Source organism: Equus quagga, chromosome 14, assembly GCF_021613505.1.
Source record: "Equus quagga isolate Etosha38 chromosome 14, UCLA_HA_Equagga_1.0, whole genome shotgun sequence".
In the NCBI taxonomy this organism is placed as follows: Eukaryota; Metazoa; Chordata; class Mammalia; order Perissodactyla; family Equidae; genus Equus; species Equus quagga.
In genome coordinates, this window is record NC_060280.1 from 22676950 (window position 1) to 22694449 (window position 17500).

At 47.3% G+C, this 17500-nt stretch overlaps 2 protein-coding genes across 3 annotated transcripts in view; one reads left to right on the forward strand and one right to left on the reverse strand.

Moving 5' to 3' along the window:
• RRP8 (ribosomal RNA processing 8) overlaps positions 1-17500 on the forward strand; it is a 45355-nt gene that overhangs the window by 16872 nt on the left and 10983 nt on the right. The window contains exon 7 of one of the 2 annotated variants that reach the window (XM_046637936.1): positions 5310-5418. In XM_046637936.1, coding sequence (XP_046493892.1) covers positions 5310-5418 — 109 coding nt within the window. Of the gene's footprint in view, positions 1-5309; positions 5419-17500 lie in introns of those variants that run through there. The other variant, XM_046637939.1, reaches the window with a different exon arrangement.
• Positions 7088-17500, reverse strand: part of DNHD1 (dynein heavy chain domain 1) — a 67097-nt gene continuing 56684 nt past the window's right edge. Inside the window, 12 exon segments of the mRNA XM_046637944.1 lie at positions 7088-7475; positions 7660-8468; positions 8695-8844; positions 9002-9093; positions 9907-10108; positions 10189-10311; positions 10515-10701; positions 10868-11833; positions 11965-12143; positions 12320-12472; positions 12714-13016; positions 16950-17421. Coding sequence (XP_046493900.1) covers positions 7125-7475; positions 7660-8468; positions 8695-8844; positions 9002-9093; positions 9907-10108; positions 10189-10311; positions 10515-10701; positions 10868-11833; positions 11965-12143; positions 12320-12472; positions 12714-13016; positions 16950-17421 — 3987 coding nt within the window. The 3' untranslated portion in view covers positions 7088-7124.

The following is a 17500-nucleotide window of genomic DNA, read 5'->3' on the forward strand; positions in this document are numbered from 1 at the left end:
CTTAGTATGTGGTACAGCAAGTCCCATACTTTTCTCCAAAAGGGCTAATGTTGCCACTTTGCATTTCCATTGATTGTCAAGTTCCCCAAACACCCTGATGGGATTTTCACATGCTAGATCATTTTGGGGCAAATTGATATATTTTACTACTGAATCTCCCAATTCTGTGGTGTATATGCTCCATTTCTTTAATTGCTGTCAATAATGTTTCATGGATTTGTATGTAAAGTTTTTCTTTCACATATTTTTTTAGATTTATTCTTAGGCATTTACTGTTGTTTTTTAAAAAATGATTTGCAAATGGGATCTTTTAGAATTTCATTTTCTGCTTGCTCGTATGTAGAAATACAACCAATTTTGTGTTGACCACGGAGCAGCACTCTTGCTAACCTTGCTTACTAATTCTAATCATTTATCTGTATTTTTTTATTTTTTACAAATATACTCATATCATCCCTAAAAAATCACACTTTTATCTCATCTTTTCCAATTATGTATATTTCTTTTTCTTGCTTTACTCCACTGGCCAGGAGATCCATTACTGTGTTCAAGAGAAGTGGTGTTGGTGGAAGTCCTTGTCTCATTTCCAAACTCAAAGGAAAAGCTTTCTACATTTCATTATTGGGTATGATATTTACATTGAGGTTCTTGGAAACACTGTTTGTCAGATTAGTGATGTGCCTTTCTATTTGCTATTATTTTTATCATGAATTGAATTTTGAATTTTGTCAAATGCTGCTACTGAATTGATATAATCATATATATATATTTTTAATTCTGTCAGTGTAGCAAGTAATAGATTTATTTTCATATGTGAAATCAACTTTGAATTTTTGGAATAAAATCAGCTTAGCTGGTTATTATCCTTTTTGTATATTGCTGAAAACAGTTTGATAATAATTTTAAATATAAATCTTTCTTTTCTCACTCAACACAGTGCTTTTAAGTTCTATTCGTGTTGCTATACGTTCCTATAACTCACTTTTCCCTCTTCTCCAAAAGCTCTAATGGCTTGTCATCTCACTCATAATGTAGTCCATATATATATATATATTTTTTAGGAAGATTAGCCCTGAGCTAACATCTGCTGCCAATCCTCCTCTTTTTGCTCAGGAAGACTGGCCCTGAGCTAACATCCCTGCCCATCTTCCTCCACTCTTATATGTGGGATGCCTACCACAGCATGGCCTGCCGAGTGGTGCCATGTCTGCACCCGGGATCCAAACCCGCAAACTCCAGGCTGCTGAAGCAGAACATGCGAACTTAACCGCTGCGCCACTGGGCCAGCCCTGTAGTCCAGATTTTTACTGTAGCCTAAAAGGCTCTGTACTATCTGGATTCCAATTATCTCTCTTAACACTCACCCACTTCACTCACACCTCTCCAGCTACACTGTTCACCTTGCTATTTATTGAACTTTCTAGGCATCCCCCTGCCTCGGGGCCATTGTACTTATTGTTCCATCTACTGGGAATATTATTTCCTTTTGGTTCGCAAACTGGCCCCCATACACGGAGAGCAAGGAGAGACTGAAGAAAGAGGCAAACTGCTCCAGATTGGTAGGTGGCAGGTTTAATAAGCAGGGGAACTTACAGAGGAGGCTTGTCTTGGTCAGCCGCAAGACGAGTAGATCTCTGCACCCACCGGCCAGAATCTTGTTTAAACACATAGAGCCTTAACTGGGTTCAGTCACGCACACCATTCAGATAGTCTCAGCGACACATTGCTCTCTCTAGGGTATGTCCTTGGAACAGTACCTACTGTGGGAACAGTTGGTAGAACATACATTCCAAGGACAGCGGAAGAGGTGAACAGCCTCCAATTGCCCAGGTCCAGCTTGAGGGTCCACTGGTGGTCATGTCCTCTCAATGACCTCTTCCAACATCTCTCCAGATATCTGCGTGGCTCACTTCCTCACTTTGTTCAGGTCTCTGTTCAAATTTATCAGATGGTCCTTTCTAGCCAGTACTCTCTACCGCCTTACCATGATTACTTTTTCTTAAAGAGACTTATCGCAACCTTTTAATTGCATATTTATTTGTTTAGATGATTATTGTCTATTTCCCCACACTAGATGTTAAATTCTGAGAGAGTAGGGACTTGACCTGTTTTGTATCCCTATGATCTGGTACATACTTGGCACATATTAGGCATTTAATAAATAATTGAATGAATGAATAAATTGCATCTTACATCTGCTTAATGTTCCAACCTGTGTATTTAGAACATTTAACATAGCCATTCCCCTAGTTAAGGACATTTAGATTATCCAAATCCTTGCAACCACAAAAAATTGGGGGAAGAATTTTCTTACAAATGTTCTCTTAAAAATGTACATGTGATGGTGCTGGCCCAGTGGCGTAGTGGTTAAATTCACATGATCTGCTTCAGTGGCCTGGGTTCTGGGGTTCAGATCCCGGGTGTGGACCTGCACACCACTCATCAAGCCGTGCTGTGGTGGCATCCCACATACAATAGAGGAAGATCGTCACAGATGTTAGCTCAGCGACAATGTTGCTCAAGCAAAAAGAGGAAGATTGACAACAGATGTTAGCTCAGGGTCAGTCTTCCTCACCAAAAAAGAAAAAAGGTACATGTGAGGTACAAGTTCCAAGATCATTTGTCAGGCCAATTATCCCACACTTAAGCAACTATAAAATCTGAACAAAATATGAACCAAAAACCAACTATCAAAGGCACAATTAACAAATATAAAATCTGGACAAAATATGAGCCAGAGAACCAACTATTTGAAGGCAGTGGAAAGCGAACAAAAGCAGGTAGAAACCAGAGGAGAATTTACCCTTTAAAGACATCAACTGCAATGGATAAAAATTGTGATTTTGTCTTCTTTCTGCCTGAAGGTCCTTCCCAACTCTGCCCCATTCCAAAGATACAAAATCACAGCCTTACTGGCTCAAAATAGCAGAGGACAGGGTCCAGGACTGGTAGAACTGCTAGAAATTTCAGAGCAGAAACCCTGGAAGTGAGAGAGTGGCACAAGGGGTGAAACCAAAACATAAACATAAACTCTACCCAAATCTTTGATGACTAAATTACACATGCATAGGAGAGGCTGAAGGGGACCTGAGGAAAGAGCTGGCAGAATCCAGAGAGGAGTCTACTCTTCAATGACAGAAATGCACTGGGTGAGATGGGCAAATCTGCTGCTTTTTTGACATGCATTTTTGAGTGCATTCCTCAATTCATGGTCGGCTTGGGTGGCAGCTGAAGTGTCAGAGGATAGGGTTTGGTAATGGAGAGCAGCTGGAAATTTAAAAGGAAAACCCCAGAAGCAAAAGGACAGTAGAGGAGATGAGCCCCAAAATCTGAGCCAAAATCTGCCCAAATCCTTGGTAGTGACTAAACTATGTAAATGCAGGTGAGATGCCCAGAGGCCAGGCTCAAAAAGCAGCTGCTGAATGAACTAAGCAGCGATATCTATTGTTGCACACCACAGGGAATAGAAAATTTGCAATTTGAGCGCATCCCCCTCCCCAAAATGCCTACTATAACAGCACCAATAACAAATCTTAAGAACATAACAGAATGAAAACTTACTACAGTGTATTATCCATAATATCCAGTTTTCAACCAAAATTACCAGATATGCAAATAAACAAAAAATGTACCCTTTTATAATTATAAAAATATGAAATTATAAATAGTAACTTATACTCAGGGTAAAATACAGTTAATAGAAATTGACTCCAGTGGGTTCAGATATTGGATTTAGCAATTAATATTTCAAAGTAGTTATTAATATGTTCAAATAATGAAAGGAAAATATGTGTAAGAAATTCAAGGAAAATATGGTCTCAGTGAATCCACAGATAGTGGACATTACCAGGGACATAGAAACTACAAAAAGGAACGAAATGGAAATTCTAGAACTGAAAGATATAAATAACTAAAAGGAAAATTTCAATATATGGACTCAACAACAAATTGGTAGTGGCAGAAATAAGAATCAGTGAACTTGAAGAGACAGTTTTGTAATACAAAGGAAAGAGAAAAAGAGTGAAGAAAAATGAGAGCCTTGGGAACCTATGGGACAATATTAATTGGCCCAACATATATGTATGGAATCCTAGGAGGAAAGGAGAGAAAAAATGGGCAGAAAAACATGTGAAGATATAATAACCAAAATGTTCTCATATTCTTGAAAAACATGGACTTGGATTCAAGAATCTATGAATCCCAAGCAAGATAAATACCAAGAAACCCACACCTAGGAATACCATAATCAAATTGCAGAGAGCCAAAGAGAAAACGTTGAAAACACATAGAGATACATATACTGGAAACAAGCTGGAATTGTCTGGGTGTGGTTGGCTCAGTTCCATACCTGGGCATTCTGCCAACATTTGCTTCTAAAGCTGATGAATCTGTGGTCTTGTCTTTTTCAGCTGTCAGGTCCTGTGTCTCTCCCTGCCAATTTGGCCTCCTCTCCACAGCTCTGGTGCTGCAGACCCCAGTGGTTCTCTGCCTTATACTCCATCAAGCCTGAAGGGTCTCTACTCAGTATCCACACCATATAGGGGTCAAGAGACACCTCTTCCTGACCACTTCGTGCCACTCTGCCCTCTCAATGCTCTTGGGGCCACAGTGAGACCACTCTGCAAAGCAGTTCCCTCCTAAAGTCCCAATAGGGAAAAGGGCAAAAGCCTCTTCGCCCTCGGTACCTCAGTTTATCTACTGCTCTGTCCCAAAGTCCCAGATCAGGTTGATTCTGTCACATTCCTCCCTCTCTTGTCTCTACTCGTTCATCTACCCCTGTTTATCAGGACAGGACTGGACGTATTTCTCCCCTTTGTCATGTGTATTACTTCTTCCTTCCTTTCATTGTTTGGGACTTTAATTTCTTAATGAGATTTTAATTTATCTGGTAGACAGTTTCAATAGTGAAATTGTCAAATCTGGAACATTTTCACACGGTAGTCACTGTATTTGGGCTATGCTGTCATATGGTACTTATTTTATAATCTCTAACTGATTCAGTTTAATAACTTGGCTGGACATAATTCAAGAATGAATTTCAGTTAATTATTCCTGAATAAAGCTGAAATTTAAAAAGGAAGAAAAAGAAAATCCTAGATAAAAGAAACAAACAATGAATTTTGGTCTAGAGAATGGTATGGATTTGTAGGAAATATTCTGTACTAACCAATTTCAGATGGTTTTACAAGCGTCTCACTATCGCTCCCTGCCCCACCTGGAGGATAAATAGTAATGATGGTGAACATGGACAGAGGGTCCATTTATCCAAAAGCACTTCTTTAATACTCTGCTCATCTCCTCTCCTGAAGAAACAGCCCTGCCCCAGGGTGACTGTGGAAAAGTTTCTGAGGAAAGTGGAAGCTGTTTCCTTTCTGCTCAGCCTTTTACTGAAGGACATCGGTTGCACCACAGTCACTGGTAAGTAGGATGACTGTTTGTGAAGAGGTTGTGCACTGATGCTCAGTATACGGTTCCGTTTGCATTTCCTCCCACCCTGTAGCTTGTACGGAGCCAAGCAGCAAGGGAGGTGAGTTGTACCTGATAAGTTTCGGTGCTTGGGGGCAAGGAGAGGAGCCCATGTAGGCCTTTAGCTCTGCTATACTCTACCCCAAATTTTATCAGCAAGGTTTGCCCTGGAATAGCATGCAATCGCATGACTAATAATAACTGAACATGTCAAAGCAGGTCTTTGATTCCCTACCCCCAACCTGTCTCTCTCTCATATTTCCCATCTCAGGAAATGACACCATGATCCACTCAGTTACTCAACCCTAAAATCTAGGAGTCATCCTAGATTTGTCCTCTTCCCTCACTTCACATCTAATCCACTAGCAAGTCCTGCTGGCTTTACCTCCAGAATATTTGCTAAATCCGTCAGTTCTTCCTCTCTGCAGTTATGACCTTAGTCCAAACTCCATCATCTCTCACTCAAATTGCTTCAATAGCCACCAAACAAATCTTCCTCCTTGTTACTCTGGATTTTCTTCCACCCGTCCACCATAGAACAGCCAGGGTGATCTTTGAAAAATGCAAATTAGATCATGTCATCTCCGACTTACTACTCTCCAGTAGATTCCTCCTTATGCTTTTAAAAAAATACAGGCTCGTTATCACGAAAAGGCTCTATGTGATCTATCCCTTTCTATACTTTCCCGTTCTTTGGGCTCACTGCCCTTCACTCACTGTGTTCTAGCTACACGTTCTGTTCCTTAAACATCCCAAGGTTGTTCCTGCCTCAAGACCTTTATACCTACTGAGGGTTCTACCTCAAACACTCCTCCTAGATAGCTCTCTTTCCAATATTCAGCAAGCCTTCCTCTAGTACCTGCTCCCTTATAGTCGCTAACACATCAGCCTCCTTTATTTTCTTCATAGCACTTAAAAGTCATCACCTTAACTTATTTATATGTTGACTTTTTATCATCTCTCCCCCTGCATAAGAACAACCTCATCAGTGTCTGGAAGAGCACCTGCTTCAGAGGAGTGCTCAATAAATAATTGTATCTTATTTTGCTTTTGTTTTTTGTATGATTCAGGGAATCCATCATAGGGGAGGGGATGACAGGACAGGATTGGGGCATTCCCGATAATACCACTAAATTGCTTAAGAAAGCGTTTTGAGTTCTAATGGTCTCCCTTTAAAAATATCCCTTGTGTGGGGCCGGCCTGTGGCCGAGTTGTTAAGTTTGCGCACTCTGCTTCGGCGGCCCAGGGTTTCGCTGGTTCGGATCCCGGGTGTGGACATGGCACCACTCATCAAGCCATGCTGAGGCGGCATCCCACATTCCACAACTAAAAATACACAACTGTGTACTGGGGGGCTTTAGGAGAAAAAGGAAAAATAAAATAATAATAATAATAAAAAAAATATCCCTTGTGGATTCAGTGCAAGTTCTGAGACCACAGTAGAGAGCTGGGCGAGGATTCAGGATCCTGTGTGTCAGCCATCCCCAGATCTGCCTAACCCCTTGGATCCATGACTCACACCAGGCCCATCTCCACCTAGGGTACCCACATTCCCTCTCCCCAGAGAGAACGTGAATGTTGTCCAAGTGTACACACCCTACACTCCTAAATCTCAGAAATCTTTCATGAATCATTCCAACTTTATTTTGCTTGAGGGCTCAGGGCAGGGGTGGGCTGCACACATGGACTCTCCGCTGGACACAGATGGCAGGGCTGAGCTTCGTGGGCAGGGGCAGGTGCATCAGGATATTCCTGCTGTGCAGCCTCGTGGTACCGAGGGGCCCTTCCATGTACACAGGACAGGAGTACACAGCCAAGCCCGCTGGGGGTGGCAGGTCATTGGTGCCCTGAGCTTGGGCACTGATGCTGACCGGAGGCAGAGGGCTGGGGTGGCTGGAGGGACTGTCCTGCAAGGCTCCTGCTAGAGGGTCCCACTCGGCATTCCAGACCTGTAGCCCAATCAGCAGCAGTCCCATCTCTGGAACCGTGGGATTTGGATCATTCACCACCTGGGAGCACCAGAAGCTGGTCAGGCAAGGCTTGGAAGCTGGGGGATCTTGGTGGAGCGGGATCAGAGAAGCAGATGGGGTTACCGAGGGGCAAGAGCACCTAGAGGCAAGGTGGGGTAACTGCAAGGTGTTATCAGGGATTTGAGGCGGGGGGATTGGAAAGAAAGGGGCAGCAAGAAGATACCTGGAGGTGCAGAGGCTTGCTGTTCAGCTCCGTATGTTTATGGGGGAACTGAGTGGAGCTGGAGCCTTGGCAACCGGGGAAGTTTGAGCTGGGCACATACTGATTTCGGGAGACCATAGCAAAGACAGCCTCCCAGCGCAGTGACAGCAGCAGGCGGCGAGGGTGGCGAAAGGCTGATAGGTGAAAGATGCGCTCTGGTACTTCGGTGGCCACGCCCAGGTAGCGAACCAACAGCTGCCCGCGGCGCGACAGCTGTCGCAGCCAGTGCCAGGGCGGCTGCGGGCCGGCAGGCGCATGAGGTCGCCAAGGCGGGGGTAGGCGGCCAGTCCAGAGAGCATGGGCCACCGCGGCACAGCGCCGGGAGGCGCACGGGGGCGCGCCCTTCAGCTGCTGCAACAGGCAGTCAAGGTCGCTTTGCAGCGTGCCCACCAGCTGTTTCAGTTCCAGCACCTCGGTCTCCAGAAAGCCCTCCAGAGGCCGCCGGGCATTCAGCCTCGGCCCCACCCACTCCACGCCAGACCTGTCCTGGCGAGTGGTCTCTGTCAGCAGAGCCTGCAAGGACTCCAGCCTCCTCTCCGCTTGCACCAGGCGTTGCCGCAGCCGCCTCTCGGCGCGCCGGGAGCCTTCGCGAGTCGCAGGGACCCAAGCGGGTGAACTACGCTGCAACGCACTAAGGAGGGCGCGACTCCGGCGTCGCAAAAGCCAGGCCTGAGGGCCAGCACTCAGTCCGCAGATCTGGGGTTCGGGTGGTGTGGGCAGTAGGTGCATCTGGGCCTTGCAGTCTGCCATGGCATCCGGCTCACCTAGCTCTTGGAGGTGGAAGTAAGGGGTGAGAGACAAGGTGGATTCTCTCCACCCTAGACCCAAGGGAGTAGGCCTTCCTCTGACACTTTAAGTCATCACCCGATAACTGTGGAAATATTGCCCCTTCCTATACCTTTATTGGTACCATTGTTCACATTCCCATGAGGGTGGCATTACACTGAGCTGCCTCAGCCCCGCCCCCCCAACACAGATACCTGGCTGTAAGTTTACCTGGGCTGGGTATCAGGGTGGCCAGCAGATACTGGGGGGTGTGTGGTTGGGTCCAGCTCCCGCTGCTGGGGCTCAGGCAGGCTTGCGTGAGGCTAATCAGAGCCTCCCTGTCCTTGTCGTCTCCCACAGGACCCCCATAGAAAACTGAAGCTGAGGATGAGGTTAGAGCCCTCAGTTCCAGCCCTTCCAGTTTCCCCCAACTCCCAAACCAAAGTTGTGAATTATGTCCTGGTAGTACTCCCACCCCCACCCCTTTCCAGGCTCTCCTGGGGGCTGGTGGCTACATGGGGGACAGGAAGGGTCTCACCGGCCAGCTCCTGCATGGCAGCACTGGGGTTGCTGAGGCTGGCCCACAGCTGCTCTTGGATCTGAAGGACCTGGGTCAAGGTCACTTGACTCCTGGGGTAGGGGAGCAGGAAGTAGGGTTTGAAAACCATCTATATGCTGAGTACTCTCACATCTCTCTCTCTCTCCAGCCCAAACTTCTCTCCTGAGCTCCAGATTCATGAGAGCTCAGTAATCATTGCCCCTTGGTACCTCAAATATAACTTACTTTCAACTCAAATCATCCTTTCCCCCATACCAGCCACCCAACTGCCCAAGGCAGAAGTCTGGGAGCCATGCTTGACTCCTCCTTCTTACCCCGTATTTACTCCTGTCCCTACTGTGGCTACCCTGCTCCCTACCACCTATACCCTGATGTTGTCCCTGGAGACTGCCAGAGCCTCCCAAGACTGTTCTGCTTGCCTCCAGCCCTGCCCTGTCTGGTCCAGCCCCCACACTGCAGCCAGACATCTCTCCAACAGACAAATAGGATCATGTTTCTTCTTCTACTTAAAACCCTTCAGGGGCTTCCCACTGTCCTCAACATAAAATCAGGCCCCTTGCCATGGTCTTAAAGTTTACCACAAGCCACATTTCTTCCCACTCAACCCCCAGCATGCCCACCTCAGCCACACTGAAGTCTTCTCCCTCTTGTTGAGCTTAGTTCCCTATGCTCAGAAAGGCCTCATCTCCACCTGGTCTGCCTCTGCTTTCAAGACTCAATTCAAAGTGAGATCCCAAAGTCACCTTGGAGAAGACATCCTTGACTTCCCCTTGCCCTCACACTTTGGAGCTTCCCAGAGATGAATCCCAGCATGTGGAAAATACTCAGTGTTTACTGAGTGACTGAGTGACTGGCTGACTGAGCAGGATGGGTGGCTCCCTCACCAGCGCCCCCTGTGTGCCTGCAGCTTCATTCCATAGAGCTGCCGGTGTAGCAAGAGGCCATGCAGCAGGAGCAGAGGCAGCGCCCTGGTAGGGGGTTGCATGTAGAGTCCTTGCTGGGCTAGCTCCATGCTGTCAATCAAGATGTGGCTCAGCTCCAGGGACTGGTCCCAGAAAATAGGCATGGAGTGCTGAATCAGCACAGCTGGGGAGGAAGGAGAGTGCCAAGTCAGCACAGCACAGTTGCCCTCCCCACTCTGAGAGCCTATGGGGGAAACTCCTCACCTGGTAAGGAAGCAACAGCCTCTGCAGATACAATAAGCCAAAGACGGAAATCACTGTGGACGGTGGCCACCTTCCTGCTTGCGAGTTGGTCTAAAAGCAGTCCTAACTCCAGGTCGGAGACCACTAGGGGTCAGACATGAGCAAGATCAATCACTGGATAAAGGGTCAGACACAAGTCTAGGGATCAGACTTGAGGCTAGGGGGTCAGAGTCAGATACAAGGGGACAAGACTTGGAGCTGGGAACCAGCCACAAGGCCTGAGAGTTCAAGCCCAGGCCCAAGTGTAGGATAGGGTCCTAGAAGCCTTCTCTAGGCAGCAAACCCACCCTTGGCGCCATCCAATAGCTCCAGCAAGGGCTGTAGCAGCTCTTTCGGCCAGTGACGCAGCAGATGACAGTTCTCCAGCACCAGCCAGTGTCCTTTGTGCATAGCCTGGTGGAGAGTGCTGACCACAACTGAGACTGGGTCCCAGGCTTCAGAGCCCAGGGCTATCACCTCCAGATGCCTCTGCCCCTGGAGACCAACAGAGAGATGGCGGAGTAACTCAAAGTGATCCTAGGGTGACCCAAGGGACCCAGAGTAATGCATCAAATGACCCAAAAAGTCCCTGAGTAACCCAGAAAGATCTAGGAGAATGCTGGGAGGGGGTCCCCATATCCCCAAGAGGCTAGGCTCAAACCTGCTCATGCTCGGCAGCCAGTTTCTGGATGACAGTCAGGGGATGCAGGGTGGCTGTGAGGTGGCCAGGTGGTGGCAACAATATCAGCATGGGCTGAGTAGCCTGACTGCGTTCAAAGGGTATGGTGCAGGCAGCCAGGTTTTCATCCAGGGGCCGGCCTAGGAGGCTTGTGGTGACGTCTGCCAGTGCACCTGCTAGGCACTCAGGTCGCAGCACACGCCACAGGATCAGCTTCTGGAGGAGGCTAAGTGCATCAGGCCCAGGCCCAGGTGCAGGACCTAGCACTGTGGATGACAGTGACAGGTAAGCCTGCCAAACATTGGAGTGGCCTGCCAGGGATGCACGCAGCCCAGCAAATGGGGGCAGCAGCTCTAACATCCCACATTCATGCCAGGCCCTCAGCCCTAGCCAGGCTGGTCGAGCTACACCTGGGCCTGGCTTGCTATAGCCTGTGCTGGGAGAGGCTGCCAGTCCAGGCCAAAGTGCCAGCCTCTCCAGCAAGGGTGCCTTCCTTGCCACTTGCAGCAGAGCCAAAGCACCCAAGGCACCCACCAAGGGTAATTGGGTCAGGCCCAGTGTAGCCACAGTGCTGTCCAGGAACTGGCGGGTTAGCTGTGTTCTCAGCTGCAGCAGATGGCTGGGCAGGTCCTCCCTCTGATGAGTCTCTCGCTGCTTCATGCTGTTCAGAGCCTGCTTGGTGGCTGCCAGCCAATTCTCTGGGCTTGTACGGAAAAGTGGCAGCAGGTTCTGCAGTGCGCTAAGGGCCTTTATAATGGCCATTCCATGCCAGACCACGCGCCGATAGGGTGCCCACAATGCCACCTCCCGCAGCTTGAGGTCTTCTAGCTCCTCGCAATGGACACGCAGCTGACATAACTCTGCCTGGGCTCTCACCATGTCCCGCAGGAACTTGACTGGTTTCTGATGCTTTGGGTTCTGGAGCAGCAGCATCAGCAGCAGCCTCTCCTGCACACAGTCACTTGTTGCATTGATCTAGCCCATTCCCACACAGTCCCCAATCATCTACGCGTATCTCCATCCCCACTCCTGGGCCCCTCCCAAGCTCATCCCAACCCATAGACTGGGCCCCTAAGCACCTCAGCAGCCTCTACAGCTTCGCAGGTGTCCAGGGCTCTGATCTTTAGGTCCTGCCAGTGGCTCTCGAGCTCGGGACGCTCTATGCGCAGAATTTCATGCAGCATCTCTTCTTCTAGGAGTTCCATATTCAGGCCCAGATCCAGCACATTCAGCCCCTTCAGCAGTTCACAGCCTAGCACTTGGGGTCACATGGGAGACACTTAACTCCTTCCCCTTGGAAGAGCCAGGGGGTGAGGTGTGCAGGGAGTATGGCTGCCTACTATAGTCCTGAGCCTGCTGTGAGCCAGACTGAGTGAAGCGGGGGGCCTAGTGTGTTCACAAAGTTGTGCTGGCAACTTACCCACTAGGCCTCACCTTTTTCCAAGGCACTGAGGGGCAGGGTAGTGCTCAGATAGAGACAGAAGCCAGGCTGCACCTGGGGTGGACTCAGCTGTTCCCGCTGCAGTAGCCATTGCAGTTCCTGGCACCCTAGGCCCAGCTCCATGTTGGTCAACAGCACAGGCAGGCCTGTGGGGGGGAGGCAAGGACACCCTACCCACCATGCCAGCATCTATCCCACCATACACAAAATCTGGCTCCAACCAGCTCCCCCCTGGCTGATAGGAGGGCTTCTTCAGGGCCCTTCCACAGAGTTAGTGCCCAGAGTGAAGGTGGGAGCTGAGGTCAGACTGGGGTGTGAGAGGCCTATGGAGCCACAGCACAGGGGGAGGACAGAAGAGGGACATGGTGGGCGGGGACTAGTTCTCACCACTGGCAGCTGCCTGGCAGAGCTGAGGACCTAGCTCTGGGTCGGCACCTGAGAGCACACTAAGGTAGGGGAGCGATGAAGGGTGAGCCTCAGAGGCTGGGCTTGACTCCTGCCTGTCCATCTCCTCCTCCTTCTCCTCTTGCTCTTCTTCCTTTTCCTCCTGCTTCTCCTCATTTTTCCTTTCTTCTCCCTTCTGCTCGTTTGTCTTCTCCTCAATCTTAGCAGTCTCTTCACTATCATCATCATCTTCTTCCGTGTCCTCCTGTTTACACTCTTTTTCTCGATTTCTCATGAAGCCCTTCCCTGTGGCAGAAAGATGCAGAGGAGCTCTTCTCAAGGGAGGAATCAGGCTGCAAGGGAGCACTATTCACCCAAGGGCTCCATCTCATGAAGGAAGGTCTGCAGGAAGACACCTTAGGAAAGTTGCTTAAGCTGTCTATGACTCAAGGTCCTTATCTGCAGTATGGGGTTGATATTAGCAAGTACCTCATAGAGTTATTGTGACGGTGACAGCACTCAGCTGGCACCTACTAAGCACTCCATAAATGTTAGCTATCATTATTATTACTCTAAAATTCTAGGCAGGGTTCCTAGTCATCCCTGAAACCAGCTCCAGTACTGCCTTTCTGTAGGTTGGTTAGAAGAGTCTGTGCATTTCCCTCTTTTATCTAAGCTCACTCTGTCACTAACAACTAAAAGAGTCATCACTAATATAGAAATTGGTGCCTGGAAGTAGGGACTTGTAAGTGAAAGGCCATAAACTGTGGAATTAGCCAAGTCACGGGTGGTGTGGTCGACACAGATGGTTGGCTAACCAACAGCCATCCCCAATCTCCTTCTCCTTTGCCTCCTCTACTGCAAGAGGTGAAAAATATAAAAAGATACTTTTTTTCTAAGCATTAAGAAATTTAAGAATTTTTTAAAGTATTAAGCATTTAAGAAGTGGGCAAGTGGAGGCTGCCAGGTCCACAGATTGGTGTATTCACTTCCTACTGCTTAACAAAGCACCAGAAACTTAGCAGTTTAGAGCAACACCCATTTATTATCTTGCATGTGAGTAGGTCAGAAGCCTGCACAGCATGACTGGATGCTCTACTCAGGGTTACACTGGGCTAAAATCAAGGCCTCAGCTGGGCTCCAGCTGACTTGGGTCCTCTTTCAGGCTTACTGGGTTTTGACAGAATTTATTTCCTTCTCACACTTTCCCGGAGCCCACTCCATCTTCCAGCCAGCAACGGTTCATTGAACCCTTCTTGTGTTTCAAATCTGACTCCCTCTTCTTTCTTGTTTCTTCTTTGAAGGGTACACGTGATTACATTGGGCCCACCCAGATAATCCAGGATAATCTCTCTTAAAGTCAACTGATTAGTAAGCTTAATTACATCTGCAAAGTCTCTTTTGCCATGTAACATTTCATAACTATGGGAGTAACAGCAGAGGTCAAAGGTTGCGGGGGCCAAAATTCTGCCTACCACGTTTGGCTATTCAGACTTCTGGAAGAGCTTTTGTTTTCCTGACAAAAGAGACAGAAATGGCCAGCAGCAACTCCAACATGATGCTTGGAGGGATAGCAGCCAATTTGATAACAAACTGCCACAAATACGGTAGCTTAAAACAACAGACTCCTTTGTTGCCTCCTCCAGCTTCTGGTGATTCCAGGAGTTCCTTGGCTTGCAGCTACATAACTCCAAGATCTGTCTCCATCTTCACATGGCCTTCCCTCTGTCACTTGTCATAAATGGATTTAGATCCACTTGGATTTAGGGCCACCCAGATAATCTAGGGTGATCTTATTTGAAGGTCCTTAACTTAGTGACATCTGCAAAGACTCTTTTACCAAATAAGGTCACATTCATAGGTTCCAGGGATTAGGAGGTGGATATATCCTTTGGGGAGCCACCATTTAACCCACTACAATATGATAAGCCAATATGCTAAGGATCGTAGAACAGAATGATAGAAGAATCTGGATGCTTGAAGGTGACAATGAAGCCCTTACCTGCTTAGTACGTCTTACAATGTGAGATAAATAAATGCCGATTTGTTTAAGCCATAAGTTGGGTTTTTGTTACTGTTAGTGAGAGCATTCCTAACTGATACAGTGAGCTAGAGGAGCAATGAGGATTTGTCTTTTTTCCCTACTGCGAAGGTGGCCAGGCTCTGTGGTGGGTAAAAAGTTGGCTTATCTCATGGGACTTGGCCCACGTGCTCACTGAGCTTTAGTGGATTTAGTAGAAGATACTGGAGCATGCTGGCTACTTCTCTATTTAGATGAGACAAACAATCTCCAGAAAAAACTTTAAGGGAATTCCTTTCAGCTCATATCAAGCAATTTCAGACCACAAATGATCAGATACTCATGCACTTTGATAATCTGTAAAAACAATTTCCTACCTCATGTTGCATGGAATAGGAAATTACAGGCTATTGGAGGAGCATGGAAAATCGGAGAAGCCTAATTCTCCATTCCACATACTTCTCTCTATGCATCCCTCCTCGACAAAGGTGATGGTCTCACTCCCTGCTTTTGATCTGGATACAGCCCAAAGTAAAAGGGGCTACATTCCACGGCTGATTAGCCTAAGCTCACCACTCTGACTATGTTCTTGCTACAACTCAGAGGAGAAGGCTGAAGTTTAGATGGATGACAATTACACTAGGGCTTAGCGGAATTGGTGGAGCCCTCAGAACCAATGTTAAGTGATAAAAGCTGAAAGGCAGGGTTTAAATTAAGAATGAGAATGTACCTAGATTTCTGGCATTGGTTAATAGCTAACAGAGTCCTTACAAATGAAATCTGCAGGAAAAAGATGGGAGATTTTAGGGGATTAGTCAAAAAATCCCACATCTGTTAACAAGTGGTCTGTATTTGCTTAATTTTAAGGCAAATCCTAAGCCCCCAGACCCATTCCAATAGAAAGTGGACATATTAGTCAAAAAAGCTACAAACAGGGGATTCTTGCCCAGCTTTCCTTTTACAGACCGCCCAGGGAACAGCAGGCAAGGAAAATTATACTATTCATAGGAACCCAGGGCAGCCGAACTAGCTGTCCAAGAACTCACTCGATAGCTGGTGAAATGATGCTAATCATTTGCCTTACTATCTCTGTCTGGCATTATACGGTACAGATACACAGTGTTTCTTACCCTTTCCCAGTTTCTAAACAGGCAGTTTACTGTAGTTATCGTGATTTGATTTTGCTTCACTTTGCTATCAGGTGTATTGGTATGGTGAGATTTAGCAGGTACTCTATCATAAGTTACAGAATCACAAAGAGCCACATCCAGATCTGATCAAGAGCAATGAACATCATTCAGAGTTCCTGGACTCAGAATGGATGCAGCAGCTAGATGTTTCTTCAGGGTGTCTTTATTAGAGAAGGGGGAATTCACTTTTAGTTACACACGTGGCAGTTGTATAATGGGCATATTTGTAATAGTGGATAGGCACAATAGAAAGTTGTGCTGGACAGCCAAGGGATGGACTATAATAACAATAGCAGTAATATATTACTAGTAATAATGACTAACATTTTTAAGAACTTATTATATTAGGCAGTGTATGAACTCCTTTTACATGAATTATCTTATTTAATACAACACATTATGAGATGGGTATAATTAAGACCCTCATTTTATTGGTAAATAAACTTAGGCTTAGAGAGATTAAGTACCTTGCCTTAGGTTACACAGGTTGCAAAGGATAGATAGTTGGCCCAGACAGTGTGATTATAGAGCCCATGTTACAGACCATTTTATTATACATCTTCCATTGTAGATATCTATTATACTCACCAATGCAACCCCCAACCTCTTCTTCTGGGAAATAGACACCCTTGCTTCCCTCCTCTAGGAAATGCTCCTTCTGACACTCCACCCAGATGGGTCCCTGATTCAAACAGAGCCAACAGTAATATTTCCCCAGAATTCCTATTTATGGCATAAATTTGGGTAGTAAAACTCTGAATTGTAGGTCAAGTTTCCAATAGTGCTGAGCAGACCAGGGAAATGGAAGATCGTGGACTGGCCAGCCATATAGATTCAGAATCATTGCAATATGGGCCAAAAAATGTAAATGTGACCTAACTTATTAACATCATGAGGCTGGTGAAACCTGGGATACCCTGGCCACAAAAATTTAGTGTCTTCAGTATGAAAGGGAAGATCACAAGTGGCTGACAGTATTGGGCAGTTCAGACACCTGAGAAACACTGTGTTTATTATTCCTGGCTTTACCTCTGCCCTCAGCAGGACCTGGGGTCAAGCATCCGGTCTCTTCTAGAGGCAGTGGGTTCAGCCAGATGAGGGCCTGGTTGCTGGGGTCAAGCAGCAGAGGCCAACGGCAACTGAAGTAGTGGGTGCGACTCCGCAGAAGCAGGCCTGCCAGGCGGGCTGACTTTGCCTGGGGCTTCAGGTCTCGGTCCCACTGGAACTGTTCAGATTCAGAGCTCAGTAAGGACAGAAGGCTGAAGGGAGCACTTGTGGAGAGCAGGGGCTTCTTCAGCGGCATGGTGACAGATTTCTGCTTCTGCTTCAGTGCCTGTGCCACATCATCTGGGCCCAGGGTCTCCTGAAAGCCCCTACACATAGCCAGCCACTTGTCCAGTAGCTCCTGGCGCCGGAGTGGTGGGAAGGGACCCAGGTAGATGATGGCAGCTGAACATAGGAGGGCATCTCCGAACACAGTCATGCAGTGCCCCTTCAACTTCTGGTGTGGAAGGGAAGATCAGAGGGTGTGTAGGCCAGTGAGGAGGGTATAGGCAGAGGGTCTGGCAGAGAGGGAGCAA